Consider the following 19,655-nt stretch of genomic DNA (forward strand, 5'->3'; position numbering starts at 1 on the left):
AGATCCATTCACTTCCTTTTAATACCTATCATGTAGTATTTTCCTTTTAAATACCCCAGAGTGATTGCTCTTTCCTTTGTATTTTTGTATTAAATCATTACCTGCACAAGTCAAATCCCGTCTCCTTTTAGAACATCTTTAAGAGGGTTATTCTAATGACTTAAAGATGGTGTGAACCATCACAAGTATCTAAGGACCTTTCGGATTTAAAAATAAAAGTCTCCCTCATTCAGTGAAGAACTTGGTAAGTCCAGCGCATTACTCTGTGTCAGACACTGTCAGCATGTTCTCAGTCAGCAATTTATATTTACCACAAAACATCCCTAGGAAAACATAGGGCAGTTGTATATATTCCCTTCTTTACCTCTCCTGGGGAAAGCTGGAACAAGCAGCTCCCATAAAAACAAAACAGTCACAAGAAGGACAAAACTGTGCTGGTGAAACACACCCAGAAACCAACGCCTGTTTCCCTAAGCAGAGCCCAGGGATGAAGTGTAATGTCACTGCAACAGGCTCCTAACCCCCCTGGGCCTTACCTACATTAATCTGAGAGTAATTAACCCTAAACTACTTAGACCTTCCAGATAAGGAATTTTACTGGGAGAACAAAAAAACCACCAAACGCTGTAATATCAAATGTTGTTGTAAAAAGAACAAGTTGCAGAAATAAGAGTTTCCCTGGGGATGAGGCACACCAACACCTTTCAGTAAAAGAATGGAATCAGACACCGAGTAGTATGAGAATTACCAAAAACACACCCTGCCTCCCAAACAAAGAGACCTGGATCACACATTCCTACACTGCCATCTTCCAGGTTCACTTCCACAACACCAAGATTTTTCTTTTCTCATTTCAAAAGCTGTGGAAAAGCTGGATTTTTACAACCAACATTTTTGATTAAACCATCTTACTCAGTTTTCTGCTCCCTGTAGTCAAAATCGCACTCTCCCACACTATGGTTATTTTGTATTCTATGTAACCATGCTTTCAAGCTCTTCAGATCAAGCTCAGTTATTTTATGGCACACTTTTCAGCAACACTGCAGCTAACTCAAAGAATGCACATAGACAAATACAAATAATCTTTCCTTCAGCTATTATTAAACCAAAATAACTTTAAAACACTACCCCCAAACTTAAAACTTTTACAGATTTTTATTTTATCCTTCTGGCTGAGGGTTGAATTATTTACATTCAGATGCTTCTTTGACTCTTTTTTGTAAAGCTTGCATGCTTCTTTTCTTTACAGGCTTCAAACCACCCAGTTTGCTGATAGCCCTAGATAAGAGTGAATAACCTCACGTAAGAATCTTGAGTACTTACTAGTCCACAGCAGACCAAACTTATTTATAGCTAAGTAGCAAGCTGGGGTTAGTGATCTCTTCCAGGCTCAACAATCTTCCAACCTCAGAATAACCACCCCATAAAACAAGCAGGGCTATTTCACTACTGACAGGAAAGTCAACATCTGTGTACAAGGGTGTGCTGGCAGATGAGTGCTCTGGCTGCCTGCACTGCAGGAGACAGCAAAAGCCATTCACAACAGGCCAAAATTCATGAAGGAAAATTTAAAATCTTCATCAGGAGTTGCTTTGAATTTACCTTGAATGTTTAAACAGAGAAAGGTGGAAGGATCTGAGCTCTCTTCCCAGCTGTGATTGAGGTTTTTAATTTTATCTTGTGAAGGTTTAACAATTAGTGCCAATTTTTTCTGAGGTAATATTCCTTATATCCTATGATGCAGTTAAGGAAAAATTACTATATGAGAAAACAGCATCTTAGGCCACCAAAAAATCTCAAAAAAGAAAACTAAAGAAGAAATAAAGAAAACAGAGTATTTTTAAAAGTTCTAACAGAATTCTGGCAGAATCTGAGTTCCAATGACGTTTCGTTACAAAAAGGGTGACTATTCATAGACTAGTTGCATTTCTTAGATGGGTAGACCAATACCAGGAAAAAGTTTTAAAAACAAAGGCTTGAATTTCAATTTAAGAGGATAAACAAACAACTGAACTTCTGTGGTTTTTACCTATTGCATCTCTTTCCGGTGCTGCCACACGCGCCTGTCACATGAATATTTTAACTGAAACACTGTGGTTTCCAGGTCCAAAATGTCTCTGCCAATTATCAATATCTAGAAAGCTGAATAATACTGTACCCAGCCACAAACTGTAGAGCCCACCCTACCCTGAGACTTCAGCCCTGCATTCATCTCAGAACCTGCATTCCCAGCAGAGGGGAATCACCTCAAACTGCTGCATCTGCTCTTCCACCCCGATGCAGCTGCAGAAGTGCTGCCAGGATCTTGATGGTATCACTGAGAGGAGGGCTGCATGAGAATGCATTTCATCATTCTATGAGAATCTTACCACCCAACCTAGTAATTTTAATAAAGTTACTTCAGAATATATTGCACACTCTTCAAAGCAGGATTTTTATAGCATTTGAACAAGTCAGTGTTTGCTTTGCAGCCCCTAACACTACTAAAGGCAAAAATACTCAGTAATATGAAAGGGCAGACAGGACCAAACCACCAACCCCCTCTACCTGACAAAAAAACCTCCCGAGTCAGACCACACCAGCTTTGGCTGGTTTCCCCAAAATAAGTGTATTGAGCGATGCCCATGTCAGGCAGATCAGACAGAAACACCTCTAGACCCTTATGTGAGCCTAACCCAGCCACACCCAGGACATTCACACACCTAAGGAAAGAAAACAACTCACTTCCTTGAACGCCTCTTTGCTTAATGCATTATTTACTGCTTTCATCTGTGGAAGTGATAAACAGGGTTTTGATTGATGATCATTTAAGTAACATACTCCTACTAACCTCTGTCAGCATCCAAATCCACCAAACACTGCACAGAAATGAAGGGTGGTATTTGTGATCATCTGCTCCTCCTGCAAGGGATGGTTTTTCTGGAATGCTGCACCTCATCAGCCCTGGAAGAAGGCTCAGAGTGAAGGTGAGCAGGCAGTTCCATCAGAGCAGGAAGCTCATGCACAGCTACTTCCAAGCCTGTTACCCAAGTAGTTTTGGAAAGCTGGATCAACTCCACTGACTGAATTACTACAAGCATGTTTCCCTTTGATGGCACTCTGGATTTGCTGTCCTGCATAAAGAAGCAAAAGCTCTCTCCAAATCACACCTTTGTTTGAGATGTTTCTACAACCTATCAAGCTGAGTCCCTCAAAAGACACCACAGAAAATCCAAATCACATGTGAACTACCTGCATTATCAATTTCAGGAAATATCACAGAATATCCTGAGTTGGAAGGGACCCACACAGATCAGAGTCCAGCTCCTGGCCCTGCACGTGGCAACCCCAACAATCCCATCGTGTGCCTGAGAGCATTTATCCTCTTTACCATCATTTTTACTTAAAGAATCCATTTCCTCTGATTCAAATTTAAACTTATCCCCACAGAGAATTTCACGTGAATAAATTCACCCTTCTCTTCTCTAAGCCTTATTCATTTAAAAATCTTGTTTCTCTGACTCCCTCATTGCTCTGCAGGCCTTCTTCACTTGCCTAGAAAGGTCAGAAGATTGCAGAATCACCAAGGCGGGAAATTCCTTTCTGTAAGAGCCAGCTTCCATCATTTATCCTTCCCAACTAGTTCCCTTGTGTGTTGACTGCACTGACTGTAAGCAATGGAAATATAAATAATAATATGTATAATATACAATTATATATGTTTTGTGTATATATAATTGTATTGTATATATAAAAATTACATAATATATAATATATATCTAATACTAGAGAAGTGTATAAACTACGTGTCTAGGCCTTGTCTGCTCAAGTTATATTCTGCCTAGAATACCCAAATATGTCCAGAGGACAATACAAAGTGATAAATGAATTATTTCCTCTATTCTCAGTATTAAAAAACAACTAAGAGAACATCAAAACAAACAAACAAAAGCTAGCTAATTATATCTTCATAAACAATCAGATTTTTACCTTACAGGTAATAAAACATGTACTTTACACTGTGCTAAGACACCAACATTTCAGCTACAGCTTTTTGAGGAAACTGATGCTTCAAAGGAAGCATCTACTTTTTCCCAGCTGTGACAGGGGAAAAAAGGAAGCCAGGAAGGAAAGGGGTAGGAAAAATACCTGCTCCCATACTGGAATACATCAGTGAAAATCAGAATTTAAAAGTAACTTCTATCAATACATTATATCATCTACAAAATTTCTGAAGCAGAACCATACATTTAATTTTCATTTAAGTAACCGAAAAACTTGAATTTAAGTTCACTATGAGATGTAAAGACCTTTTCCATTATACAGTAGCCTGATTTCTTATCAACACAAGAATTAAGTGGTTTATACCCCATGAGCTGCATCTAATACTTAAAGAACAAAAACTTTCACAGAATCACTTTATATTACACAAAAATCATCTCTCAAACTGTACAGTCTCCTTCAAGATGAATAGTGTGACATAGTGAGCAAAAGCAACAACATCAGTGTGAGAACACTACTGGCAAGTGCAAATAAACAAACATCCACTGGACCTTTGATGCTTTAGAAGTAATTTTAATTTCAAACCAAGACAAATATTGACTCTTTGTTAAGACACATAATAAAATGGTCTCTTGCTATAAGCCCATGATAGTTTATTAAAAAAGACTTGCAGAAGAAGTAAAGAAGCTTCAGCTTTACCCTAAGCCATGACATGTCACCCAGCCATACCTGCTCTGCACCAGGGCTGACTACAGCAAGAGTTATTTTTTTGTTTATCAGAGGAAGATGGTGAGATAGATACCCCACCACTCTTGAAAACAACACAGCTTCATTCAAACCTTGACAATTTAGTTTACAGCCTCTGCTTTCACACTCATTAGAGAGCCTTTAGTACTTTCATTCAGCCCCATAAAAACTGACCTACACCAACCCAGCCACCTCACACTCCTTTGGAATAAAACAAACACTGAACCCCTCATGTCCCCCACTCCTTGGGACTTCTTCCAGCCTTCAAATCTTTCTAGCAATCCTCTACTTAAATCCTTGCAGTTTTGCAAGATCCTTTAACAGATTTGATTCCAGAACAAAGTGAAGCTCCAGCAGCAGCTGCCACTTCCCAGTTTCCACAGTCATCACACCAGTGCCTTGACACATCATCTCAGAACAGGCATCTCATGATCCCTCTGCACTCATGGCTTTCACTCTACTGCCACTTTTCAGAACAGTTTTCCACCCTATAGTTCTGCCCTGTGTACTTTTCCAGGTGATATCATTTTGAGGTTTTTAAAATGGATTCATTCTACTTTTTTTGTCCTCATTATTTATGAGGACAATGTTTACAACACTGTAAATATTTATCAGTAAGTGCATTCACCCCAGATCACCACAAAAAAATCCAGCAGTTATCAGGTATTTCTAATAATGATTTAGCACTAAGCTGCACATTATTCTAACCAGCCCATGCATTCCGTAAATTCTGCTGTTGGGAATACAGACATTTTTTTCAATATGGGATTGTAGGTACATGAAGCACTTCATATAGTTATAGCTATCCCCATCCCCAGAGAATCCATGTGGACAACAAGGTGCTGAGCAGTCTGATCCAACACTGAAATAAATCACTTCTGCTTTCAGCAAGGCTTTGGCTGGAGCTTCCTCGTGTTATTCTTAAAGTTAAGCCTTAAACCAGCACTGAATTAAAATTAATTCCAGTCAAGTTTATACTAATTTAGTTCCACTTCATAACACCCCGATAATGACAGGACTCTGGCATTTTTACTTTGCTGCTCTAGCTCTCCAAACTCTCAATTCCATGCACATCCTTATTCACAGGAGCTTCACTGCTGAGGTCAACAGAAATGTTTGGATCAGCATGGACAGAACTGTTTGCCAATTTTCTCATGGTTTTCATTTCATTTGGTGCACATGGACAAACACAAAGGTGGTGTGTTCATATCAATATTTATTAAGACACTCTGAAATTTCAAATACTGTACATTTTCCTCCCACCAGTACTCCAGCACACACAGACCATGCTTTGTCCAAGCTCCTGCTTGGCAATACCTGAGAGGACAGAGCAGCATGTGCAGGGGCTGCAGCAGAATCCCACACAGCTGTGAAGAACCAGACTCCAACCACGCACAGACCTTCTCATGCCCTACAAAAAAATGATGTGTCAAAAAATTTACACCAGCTCTGCAAGCACTCACTGAGTGTAACTCACTGCAGCCTCAACTCCCTTCAGTGATCAAACAGCAGTGTGGGAATCTAAACTGGAGAATGGAATTATTTATTTCCTATACCATCCAATGTGGAATAGCTGCAGAATAAATATGGTTCCTCCCCTCCGACTGCTTTATCTAGGTCAGAAAACTCCTTAAAGGCAGGAAGTCGCAGGAAACAAATGTCACTACACATCAACTTTTTATCATGAAAACAAGCAAGGCAGCAGATAAACCCAGCACCTTCCCAGGATTTCAGCACAGACAGCAGCTTATTAGTGAACTCTTGTGAAAACTCCTTATAACTGCAAAAGCCATGGCCTCACACCACATGACAAATACATGGTTTTCTTTGAAATTATATTTTTCTCTGTGTATTTTACATAATTTTATAAAAGTTAATGGGACTTGAGATGTCTTGAAGAGTTGCTGCAATTACTGAAAAATACAGCAAATGAGAAGCATCATCTTATTTTGAATAGCTCAGGCATGACTGTAAAAAAACCTTCTGCTTTGTCCATGACAATTGTACATGCTGAAAAAAATTAAAAGAAAAACCCAACAGCAGCAGAACTCCTCCAGAGCTGAATTAGTCTCTAAAACACATCCCTCTTCAAGAAGGAATAATATTTGTAAGTGCCCTTACCTAATTATGAGCAATTTAATAACGTACATTTAGTTTGAAAAGACAGGGTAAAAGATTAGCTTATTTTCTTTATTAGCTCATTTAACTTACTATTTTTGCTATTAAGTCTATCATCCTACTCCAACATGGCACCTTGGTATTTTGATTTAATCAATGCAAAAAATTATTTAATTTGCCTATTTCCTACCTCATTATTATAACAGAAGTAAGAATCTCAAAACTCTCTTTCAACTGCAGATTCTTGGAACAGACAGTTTTAATACTGACTTTGCACCTTTAAACCAAAATTACACTAATCTTGCTTCCGTCATAGAAATTTACAGGAAATTCAGACTATAAAGATGATTTTCCAGTTTGTAGTATTTCATGGAACTACACAAAAAATCTACTTCCTCCTACAGCTAACTATAGATGTAAGAACATTTGTAGGATCAGTAGAATTGGGTAAGGATGTTTCATATACATATCCATCATAACAACAGAAAAAGCATATCGAGTGCAAATTAATCCAAATATAAACTGTTTAAGCTTTACCTCAATTACCTGATTAGCATCTGACAATTTGCAACACTGCTTTATTAACAAAAAAAAAATCACTCAGAAGGTGTGTGTAATTGAGAGGCAAATATGAAAAAAAGAGATGACAGAAACAACTGTAACACAAATTATTACTATAGAAACTTCCCGCTCATCTCTATTTTCATTTCAAATCATATGTGCTCTACCTTCCTCCTACGCTCCTTTTCAATCAGATCTGCTAAAGTGAGAACACTGCTTCTACTGAGCTTGACATTTGCAAATCTTTAACTTTAAAGTAGCCAAAAACCCACCTATAAACACAGCCCCGTTGACCTTATTAGTCCCTATGGCACAGGACCGGTAAATAAAAGTTTCTGGAGTCTGTCAAGTCACAGCCAAGTCCAATGTTCCTTCGTTTCATGCTCTGAGATAATTTGTAATTGATAGATTTAATACAGCAGGTATGGAGCTCCAAATACACCTCTGAACACAAATCCCAAGGTGTCCCAGCTTTCAGGCAGCTGTCGCCCTGAGGAGCTGCTGCTCTGTCAGAAGTGGTGTCAAGGAAGGGAGAAAGCAGGTGCCCACAGGGCCTGAGGGACTCACAGCATGCTGTCAGGACAGACTGCAAGAATATATTAACACCAACTCCTTCAAGCATGTGTTTTGTTTGATTGCTCAAAGTATCTAACAGTTCTATTCATAAGAAAACCTTTAGAAAATAAATCATAACTCAAACCCAAGTAATGCATGTTCTTCCTTAGCTACCATGGAACGCTACCCAAGGAAATGTTATGATCCTTTCACCTCCACTCTTAAGCCAAACTGCAGATGTTTCCAGTAAGAAATTTCCATGGAGGACATGTAGTCACAGCTCCAACCACACCGACATCACAACTTTGCCCATAATTGAAATAACTGCAATTAGATGACAGAAAAAAGTGCACTGATATATTTGAGGCTCTTGACAATCTGTTTCCTGGGCAGGTAACACTGAGCACAATAAACTTTTCAAAATAATTGACTCAGGGAATAGATACACTTGGTCATTGCTCAGAATCGACCTGTTTTCATCAGCAGGAGAATTTCTACTGCTTAAAGGCAGCAATAAGCCCAGTTTGTAGCCCCAGACTACAAGACCAAGCTAAAACTATTGATTGAGCCCTCTGTATTACCAGGAGGAAAAGCAGAAGAATACAAATTAAATTTTAGTTTTCAGCTACATATGTTTAATTTAGGATTAGTCAGTAAATGTTAAGCTAAAGTAAAATGTATTTGATGTCATTTACTGTAAGAGCACCCACACTTAGTAATGTAAAGAAGTCTGCAGAATGAATGACAGAATGGGAGAGTTATTTACTGTCTCTTACTATAAAAGAGCTTCAGTTGGATCAAATGAAATTATCAGGCATCAATTTCCAAAAACTTGGCAAAAAGAGGTATTTTTCCCAACATGGGTTCCAATTACTTTGCAGAATTCACTACCCAAAGACACTGTGGATAAAAGAGGTTTACCCAAACTCAAGTACTAAAAGAAGAGAAAGAAGAATTGCAAACAGTAAATTATTTTATCTCAAAAAGAACTGAACTCTGACTTTGGAATAAAAAGAAAAACCAAGGGAAACACAACCATTTCTATTAATCAATTTTTATGCTCTTTCCTGGGCATCTGCTACTGACCACTCCTGAAGGCAGGTCATGGACTAAATGCATCTGTGATCTGACTTAAAAATGCTGTTCCTATGTTCATGGTATCTTGCTTATGAATTATAAATTACTTCCACAAAAGCAAAACCAAAACTAATGACTAAAATACAAAATCTATGTGTTTGTCAAAATGAGTAAGACTGCCTCAGAACAGTTAAGTCCAAAATGTCCAGAGTTCTTTGAATTCAAAGGCCAACACACAAAGCACATCCGAGAAACCCAAAAATCAAAACAAAACAAAAGCAGTCCTTCAGAGCAGTTGTACCCAGAAGTCTGTCTGTTTTTCCAGCTGTATCAGTTACATCTGTCTGGAATCCTGCCTCTCCAAAAGCTGTACACAACAGCTCCGACAGCAACCGCTGCTCTGCCCAGCACAAAAGGTATTCTTCCAGCCAAGTACCTCAAAAGCAAATATTGATGTTATGATTTACCTAGCAATATATCCAATCAATGCTTTCACTGAAGGCAGGGGAAATTCCACAGGCAGCAAATGAAAGCAATTAAAAAACATGAACTTTACGAACCGGAGAGGGACAGTCTGTGCATCTCAAAGGCAGCTGTAGAAAAATAATTGCACTGCTTTCATTTGGGTGTCTTGAGCAGGAGTCTCTGCAACCTCTTTCTTCCCATGTGGGCCATGACATTGACAGGAGAGCTCCTTGCTGGACACACTCAAAAATGGCTCTTTTCTCCCCACCCCCACTTGATTCATCTCACAAGACGACAGCTGGTTTGTACATACACAAGTAGGGATGGGAGTCTGTCAAGAACTGCAAAAACAAAAACACACTTCCCACTGCTATTACCTCCTGCTTGATAACTTCAACATTTGAATTGCCAGTGAGGCTTCCAGGGAGGCATTAAAAATAGCAACCAGAACACTTATCTTAAGGCACAGTAATTCCATGTTTCATGACATTTCTATCTGCAGAAAAAAGATGCCTTTATTACAGGTAAGTGTACACACTAACATTAATAATTAAATTTCCCCAGATGTTTAAAATTTGTGTTTTGCAGGAGACTACCAAGGTGTATTTCTGTTTTTTCCTTCCAAAACCAGGGAGTTCAGTAACATTATTAATGCAGTTAAATTTAAGCATTGTGCTCAAACAAATAAAAAAGGCCAAGGACACTGGAACTACATACAATTATTAGTGACAAGCAAACAAGACATTTCAAGTCTGTAAGAGTATTGCACTTGGCACCTTTGTAAGTCACTATTAATCAGACAAAACAGAGATGGACCCCCCATTCTTGGTTTCCAGGATCACTTAAAAACAAACAGAAGGAACAGGCCACCCTGAATTTTTTAAAACTTCACCTGCCATTAAAATTCTAATGATTGTGTAGTCATAGGCAAAGCATATTTATTACTGGCAACAGAGTAGGATTAAAGAACAACAAAAATAGATCTGGTGATTACTTGAGCTGGAGGCTGGCAATCATCAATCTTGAGCTCACACCAAAACTACTTTCTTTCCCATCACACCTCAACCATTAATTAATGTTGACATTATATGTAGTAAGTAAGTTTGACTCTTAAAATCCAGGAGGCCACCTTCAGTGTGACCAGTTAAATCTACAACAAAACTCAAGAACAGGACTACAAACAATATTAGTCATCAGCAAGCCACAGTAAGGACTTCCTAGAGGAGACAGTACCTTGAATTTGCCTGGAGACTACTGTTCAAAAAAAAAAAGCTTTGCAAATAATGAAACTACTATTTCCCCATTCACCCCCAGTGAGACTTGTGTTTTAGAAACAGGTTTATTTTTAATAAAGCAACAAAACAGCAGTTGCTATTAAACACCAGTGTAACTCTGGGGTTGTAGACTCTTCCTGCCCTTCAAGGTGATGCTCACCCCCTGCATGGCTCCGGCTCCAGGCCAGGGGCACCTTGTATTTACTGGCCTACACCTCCAACCTGTAACCAGGATTTACCACTTCCACCAGCTCTGGGAACTGAGGGCTGTGTGTGCACAGCCCAAGGAACGGTGTCACCTCTGAACACGGCAAATGCCAGTTCCTGCACCACCACCCACGTTCACCGCTGAAGAAATTTTAACTACATACAACTTTTCATCATTGTTCCATAAAAAAGTGAGACAAAAAATCCTTCTGAATCTTCTTTCCACTTGAAAAGTGACACTGATGGAAAGAACCAGAATAAATTACAAATCAGTGGTCAGCATGAAGAAGTACTTCTCTTTTTCTCAAGTCTTAAACATTTAAAAGAATGTTACTGACTTAATTACTCCAACTAATTCTAGGCTGTTTGAAATCGACACAGATCATGCACAACTGTGCTTACAAATAGTATATTATACTGCAATGCTTACAAAGAAAAAAATTATTTGATCTACATTTCATAAATGTGTTAGACTAAAACACAGATTAACCACATGCCAAATAATTATTAATATTAAAAGCAGAAAGCAAAAATAGAACTGACAGTTAAAGGTCAAACAAGTCCTTCAACTATATTCAGGACTACACACTGGCACTGTTAAAGTCGTTCAGAATGAGCATTTCCTAGAAAGCAGCAAGGTAAGACAATTTGATTTTCACATAGAAACCAGGTAAGAAACTAACATCAGGCCGACACAGCAGAAAATACACACCATCAGCGTCTTAAACACAGTTTAAAGGCTCATAGGGCATTAAGACTGTGTCACTGATGGCATGTGCTTTATAAAGCTACAGCACTCGTAACGTTTGAGGTATTTCTTAGTCAAGGCAGCTAAAATACACTAAACCAAAACACTTTCACTTTTCCTACATGTGACTCTTTAGAGCACAGATCATTTATTTACACTTCAACACAGCCTGAAATGTCGGGGGCAGGCCTCACGTATTGCCCTAGAAAATCATTTTGCACAGACAGCTAATGTTTGCTAATGGCAAAGGAATGTATTACCGTTTAAAACCTCTTAATACATTTGTTGTCACGTAACGAAAACATTTTCAAACGCTAAGGCCAGCAGAAGCATTTCACGTGGATTATTCCGTTTACCCGTAAGAATAAACGTTAAGATGAGGCAAAGCAGCACAAACTACCACCAAAACCAGAAGAACCCCGCGGTTCTGCCAAAGCACCGAGGGGGCTACAGGGCTCCCCCAGAAGAGATCCTCAAGCCGGGCAGAGCCGCCCGGCAGGTCTCGCCCGAGGTGCGGACAGCACCGGGGTACGCCGGGTGTACCCGGGTCTGTTCGGCAGCGCCGGGGCCGCGCCGTGCGGGGCTGCGGCGGAGGAAGGACACGGCGGAGGGCACGGCGGCCGTGCCGGGCGGTGCCGGCCGAGGAGGCGCGGGCAGGACGGGGCCGCTCTCGCCTGTCACACGCCATGTGCACCCGCGGCCTCCGGCGGGCCCCGCAGCGCCGGCCCCGCGTACTCACACTCGCGGCAGCTGCAGCGGCGGCGCCCCGCGCCGCTGGAACACGCCGTCCACGAACACGCCGTTCTTGCCGAGGCAGCGCAGGTAGAAGTCGCCCCCCGCTCCGCCCGCCGGGTCTCCCTGCGGCGGGGGCGGCGGCCCGTCCGCGCCGGCCGGCGGCGGCGGGGGCGCGGCGGTGAAGATCTCGAGGTGGCGGCGGGAGATGAAGCTGGAGTGGCCCATGCTCACGTCCACCGAGCCCTGCGACGAGTTGCGGCCGATGGTCACCGAGCGCTTCTTCATGAGGTACTCGAACTCCCGGCCCTCGAGCCGCGCCACGGCCGCCGCCGCCGCCGCCGCCATCTTAGCGAGGGACGAGCGAGGCGCGGCCCCGCCCGCACCGGCCCCGCGCCGGCCCCGCACACAGCAGGGAACGGGGCCGCGCACCCGGCCCTGACGCAGCCGCGCGCTGATTGACAGCGCGCGGGGCCAATCAGCGGCCCGCACGCCCATGGGGCTAGCGCGGCGCGGCCAATGGCGAGCGGCGCCGGCGCCGCACGTCCGAGTGTCGGCGCACGAGCGCAGGGGCGCGGCCCGGAAAACGCGGAGCGGAGCCGCGCGCGGGGAGCGGGGCGGAGCTGCCCGGGCAGCGCCTCCTGCCCGCCGGCTGCGAGGGGAGGAGAACGGGCGGGACGGGACGGACGGGGCCGGCGCTGGGACGGGGCCGGCGCTGGGACGGCCCCCGCGCCCCCTTCCCTCCCTCTCGAGCACCTGCAGCCTCCGGCGGGGACGCGGGCCCCGCACCTGCCGTCCGCCAGCAGCGCCCGGGCACGGGGCAGAACGGCAGAAGGGCACCGGGCGCGGGGAGAGGGGAAAGAATCGAGAATGGAATAAATACAAGTAGATAAATAGTGCCAGAGGGTGAGCAAGAACCACTAGGAGGGGGCTGGGTAACTGCTCAAATTCACCGTATTATCAAATAATAAAAGTTTGATCTGACAGCCCTTTGAGGGTTATGTTAAACCTAAAGGTAATCCCGCATTGTCCGTTTTGGAACATTCATGGAAAATCAGCAGAGTGCTTCAAATGTACAAGTTGCAGGTGAACCGGGCTGTGTCTGTGCACACACCTCGGCTCAGCCCCAGTTTTCTCAGAGGAACTGGGGCACAAGGAGCCAGCGAGTGACCTGGCACGAACACCCAGACACCGAGTGCTGAATGTCACTGCTCCGAGGGCATGGCACAGGTAACAACGTGGACACACTAGGTGAGAATCCATCTGGGTTTGACTTGAAAATGGTGCGGGCTACCAAAAAATATGGCATTAATTTTACAGAGTTCAAATTACAGCATCTGCAGTGAAAATATTTTACCTGATCCAAATACTTATTGTTACAGGGACCAGGCACTGTCAAAACTGAAAAGTAAACAGTTAAACACTCTTGGCTATAAACTGTGAAGAGGGTGCTAAAATGTATTCATGCTTATTTACCAACATAGGCACTACAAACATGTCACCATAACAGCTCCATAACCTCACCGTGGTTTGCTGAGAAAAGGGTTGTGCTGTTTGGGGTTTTTACAGTACTGAAGCTCACATTTATTAATAAAAATAACTGCCCAGAGAAGCTGTAGCTGCCCAATCCCCAGCTGTGTTCAAGGCCAGGTTGGACAAGGTTTGGAGCAGCCTGGTCTGGTGGAAGGTGTTCCTGCCCATGGCAGGGGGATGCACTTTAGGTCCCTTCCAATCTAAACCATTCTGTGAATTCAGAAGACATTAAACATTTTTACACTTTAGCCAAAAAAACAGTCAAAGTGCTAACAAGCACCCAGCAGTAAAGTTGAAATTGAAACTTCTGGGTTTGCACATTTGAGTCAGCAGATCTTCAACTGTAGAACTATTTTGTGAATGCTTAGGAACTGAATATGGTACCAGCTACCTGCAAAGTAATGGCAAACCTTAGTTTTACCCTTAGGATTGTATCAGCAATTCTTATAGGCAGCTACAACACAATTCCATACCGGTTCAGTCCATTTACACAACCTCATATGCACAGCAGATGCAGTAAAATATAGCAACAGTTTAGAGCTTTGGTTTCTTTTACAGAAAACTTTAGTTAAATCTTGCCCACACTTTGGTATTTAGAATCAGACTTTCTTCTATACCAACATATGTTTGGCACAGAAAATGTGGAGCATCAGAGAGGCAGTTATGACTCCCTGATTCTCAGCTTGTTTTTATCCCTTGGCTCTGCTGGCACCAGAAATGTTGTGCCTGCTTTGCTAACAATGGCTTTGGGATCCTCAGGGCCCTGCTGGCTGGAATTGCCCATGGATTGCCATCTCCTAACACACCCCACGCCTGCAGAGGGAGAAAACCGGCAGAATGGGAGAGCAGCCAGGTGAATTTCCATCAGGCCAGCAGTGCTTTTCACCACCCTGACGGTTGCTCAGTTTGCAGAACTTCAAGGCACTGCTGCTCCTTCACCATTTTCTGTTTGTGAATCGCAGCTTTCTTAATTTGTATTAGTTCATTAATAACAAGCAGTACTGAATTCACAAAGCTGATATAAATCCTGTCCTGTTCATACAGAACACAGAGAACACAGCCACTGACACGGAATGCTGAAGTTTTGCAATCTATCTGCTCTAAAATGTCTTTTCACGGGTCCCACCATCACTAAGCTGCTCTTGGAAAGGAACTGAACACCAATAGGGCTGTTTGCTTTTGCAGGAGCAGCACTGCAGAGCAAACACCAGACCCCATTGTCAGGAGCTCTGTTCATTTCAAGAAGACGGCTGAGATCCTTCTGTCCATGTTTTTCTAAATTGGAGGGGACTTAGTCACGTTCTTTGTGATCACAACAGCACAGGCACAGGTCAGCCCGACCTGCCCGTGTGCAGGTCTGCTCCGTGCTGCACAGAGCAGGAATCAGAGCAGGCACATGTGGTGAACAGCTCACACTGACAGAACATTCTCTCTGTTCTGGGTGTCCGAGTTCCCCAAAAATCCACTCCTGGAACAAAACCTGGCCCTGATGTCAGAGCAGCACTGCAGATACATCCTCTTTCGCACTTTTTTTTCCCCTGCCAGCTGACTGAAAGCAAAAGGCCTTTTTCTCTGTCTGCCTTACATCCACCTTAACTATTCAGGACAGAATGAAGCTACTGACCAAAATGTAATCATCCCAACAAACTCCACTGGCACTAAACAAGCTCTCAGAGCACTTCTTCCATTTTTCTACTTCATGCCAAGTAACCCAATGTTATCCAGTCCCCATCATATTATGCAGCAGCATCTGACTGCATCACAGAAATTAAGCACCTATTATCATCTAATCTTAAAATAATCTGGCCTGAGGTTAATAGAAATGTGTAAGTACCATCTAAGAGCTAATCCATTAATACTGTTTTATGTGACCAACCTGCCTTTAATTGACTACACATTTTTAGATTTTTCATTTTTCCTTGAAGCTCCTGCTGTAGCAACACAAGGGCATTCATTTACAGCTACTTGTGCTGGGGCTAGCACCGCCACAGAATGAAGTTTTCTATCTTATTACACGTGCCCTGTACTGAGGGCTATGAATGAGTGCAGCAGCTTCTAAAGATGCACATTTTCACAGATCCCAAGCACAGAGTACTACTAGAGGAATATGATGAATAATCAAGTAGATTAAGTGACCTTAATTGCTTACTTTGACACAACCAGCAATTAAACAGCTTTTAAAAGCTATTAGGAGCTATCCATAATCTTTTTATTACAGTAAGTGTCTCAGGCTTCCAGTGAGATGTGATTTTTAGTAAACAAAATCCTACAAAGTTAATTGTCAGAACCACTTCAGTAACATTCACATGTGATATAATAAAATGAGCCCTCCAAATACTGGACCCTGCACAACTGAATGAAGAAAGATTTCCCATATTACTATCCCTGACAAGCACATTTTTTCCTTTCCCAAGGTGAGAAGCCTCTTGTAAGCAGTAACAGCTTCCTCCAGCAGAGCCTCAAACCCGCAGCCACATTTTTGAGTAATCCCAATAACTATCCAGGAGCTCTTTACATGCTTAAATTTAACAACGTGTGTAAAACTTAGCAGGACTCATGCTGTGATTTAGTCATCTTCTCACAAATGCATTTTGGTCAAGGGAAAAGTGTTAAAAAGGCACTGTGTAATTGCTGCAAAATATTGAAAACAGCAAATGGCTGGGAATGGTGGGAAGCTTTCCAGATACACCCAGTTTCTGAAGTGACTTTAATAATAACAGAAGAAAATAAACCGCTATACCTCAAATGTTAGCATTTTTTACTTTATGGATGACTTTCACACCTTTTAAGTAATAAAGCTGTAAAGTGAAATGCTCTTTAAAAACCTAAGACATCCAGAACACATTTTTTGTAGGAGGAATGGGGAGGAGGACAAACACAGCTACCTGACCTGCCACTTGTTAATGTGGTGTTGACCTGGGACAGAAGGGAAATGAGCACTGCAGAAGCCAAAGCCACCCAGCAGCTCGCTGGGCTGGCCAGCTCATTTGTAGAACTGCTTTATTATCCTTTGCATTCTAACCACAGGCTGCCTGCTTCCTAACACAACCCAGAGAAACAGTCAGCACTTCTTACAAGTGCAAGGCAGAAAGATTCTGGCTCAGCAATCAGTCACTGACACAGAGGAGTAGCTCCTCTCCAGGTGGGGAAGCCATCCAAAAGCTATGAAAAATAATCAGGCTAATTAATTCTTATCTGCAAAGAGCAATTACATAACTGACCTCAAGCAGTTTGAGGAGGTGAGCGGTTGACTCAGCCATGCTGGAACAGGGTAACTTCATAGTGACCAAAAGGATCAAGCCACAGCCCCAAATCCTCCATGTGTTGTGAGACAATGAAAACTCAAATGCCTTGAACAGAGAGCATCCGTTCCACTCTCCCAGGTAATCATTCAGAAAGGCACTCCACACTGGAACACCACAAACTGATTTTTAGAAGCTGCAACAACAGTGTCTGTTAACTGGAAATGCAAACCCCCCCCTTGCTTTGCAATGCAGCCTTGCATGACCCAGACCTTTGCCAAAGAAATAGTTAATTATTCTTCAGGCTTCTATTTTATGTTTAAAATTGGACCTGATGATTCTAAAGCATTGAAGTTTTGTTACCCACTTCTAACCAAGAGTTCCACACAGTGAAGTCCTGAAGCATAATCAGGACTAGGTGTCATCAGTGCAGCACTCATTGGATTGAATGTTGGTCATTAGTAATTGCTATCAGTTACGAGCCACAATTCTACTGCAAGAATTTTCCCCAAGGTCTTTTGTCTTTTCTGCAATGGAATGTTCATCTTATCTCTTTGATGGATTAAGAAATGTACAGCAACTCTGTTTGAATTAAAATGTGAATTAACTACATGAAACATAACCAAAGGTAAATCAAAACCTGTACAGAGTGTAAACTAACAAAAATCCATAAGAAAAACAGGCTTTAAAATATTCTTTTTATGACAGCGCCTTCTAATTGAAATTTGTCATGTTAGGGTGAGAGAAATGAAGCTTTTATCAAAATCAGTTTGGTTTGGGTTTATTTGTTTTAAAATCAATGCCTTTTTCTCAGCCAACAGAAAGCCAAAAAGAAAGTAACAGTGAAAAGTAAAGACATATTTTTCTTTATGTCTGCCTTTGAAATATTTCTTACTGTGTCCAACAGGATAACTGTAGAACAAAGCAAACTTCAGAAGAGAGTTACTGAGATACTGAGGTATGAAAAGCTATTACACCAAGGTTAAGAAATTGCAATTGTTTTCACTAGAGACAAATGTTATTGAAATCATGCAATAAGGCAAAAGCACTGTGAGAACAACCTCATGTTCCATAAACAGATACTGTAAGATGCCTATAAAGAAACTGGCTGAATTCAAAGCACACAAAGGAAGATCCTATAAGGAATATGATGACAGCAGCACTGCTTTTCACATCCATATAAAGTATTTAGCATTGGTATTTTTAATGTCTAGCCAAAGCCTGAACGACTTAAAATAGGACATTTTCCATCTCTGTTAGGAATCCTCCATCACAACAACCAACCTCTGTTCTCTGTTTATACCAAAATCTATCAAGAGCCAGTCTTGCACAACTGCATCTGCAACACTGACAGAAGATGGAGCTGCTTGAGAATGTCCTTCCTGAAGACAAAACAAGATACTGAAGTTCATTTAGTCTCAGGTTTGGCCCCAAGGATTTTATAATTTTCCTAATAAATCTCAAAATATTCAGAATGGTTGTTGTTTTTAATTGCTTTTTCTATGTAACTTCCTTAAGTTTATACCTAATCTTTAAAACACAAAGCATTTAAAGTTTTGATAAAAGAGAAAGTTACGCTATTGACTTCTTTCTGGGAGAGGAACACTTGACCAACAAATAGCTTAGAAATAGTTTAGAATGATTTAGGAAAAAAATGCAAACAAATGTTGTGGTGCACAGATTCTGTTTGAGTCCTGTGCAAATCGCAAGGTGTTCAAGCAACCTCCAGAAGGGCAAGGGGACAATATAAACATTTCTGACAGGAGGGACAGGAATCTTTTCAAGATTCAGACTCATGTTAACATGCTTTGCAATACAAAATGGACAGCACAGACAGGTCTGAGATTGCCTTTTTTAAAAAAAGAAATATTGCCCAAATATCAATACCATAGTCTTTTTGACACAGGGAGAGAAAAAAAAAATCAATGAAAACTAATTTATATCTAGTGCAAATATAGAATATTGAGGCAGAAAGATGTCACTCAGTTCTACATGTTCACCTGAGTGATGCATAATAAGCACTGTAAAGGTGAGACCCTTGGGGAAAACAGAACCACACAAGGAAAATAGTTCCCTTCAGCAGATATTCAGAATACCAATACACAGGCACTACAATATCTCAATCAGAAGCAGAAAAATGAAGCTGAGTCTCACCAGTCAAAGGCCACCACGGGGTTGTGTTAGGAGCAGCCAGCAGAGAGTCTGTGACCAGAAGCTACTGATGTTCAGACACAGTAATTACTGACACATGTTCAACAGAAGAATAAATCTCTCTGCTGTGGACTTGGGTTCTTCAAAGCCCATCTCCTCCACTTCAATTTATTTTGCTAATTGAATTAGCCTGTGGTTAATTTGAAACTCTATTTTCATTTCAGTCTCAGAAAAGGAATGATGCAACAAACTATATTCTAACCA

At 41.7% G+C, this 19,655-nt stretch overlaps 1 protein-coding gene across 1 annotated transcript in view; it reads right to left on the reverse strand.

The window, feature by feature from the left end:
• The window catches only part of FOXK2 (forkhead box K2), a 42,408-nt gene extending 29,595 nt beyond the window's left edge, over positions 1-12,813 (reverse strand). The window contains exon 1 of the mRNA XM_021535830.3: positions 12,473-12,813. Within this exon, the coding sequence (XP_021391505.3) occupies positions 12,473-12,813 (341 nt within the window). The remainder of the gene's footprint in view (positions 1-12,472) is intronic.
• Positions 12,814-19,655: the final 6,842 nt, after the last annotated feature.

Source organism: Lonchura striata, chromosome 19 (genome assembly GCF_046129695.1).
Source record: "Lonchura striata isolate bLonStr1 chromosome 19, bLonStr1.mat, whole genome shotgun sequence".
Lineage (NCBI taxonomy): Eukaryota > Metazoa > Chordata > Aves > Passeriformes > Estrildidae > Lonchura > Lonchura striata.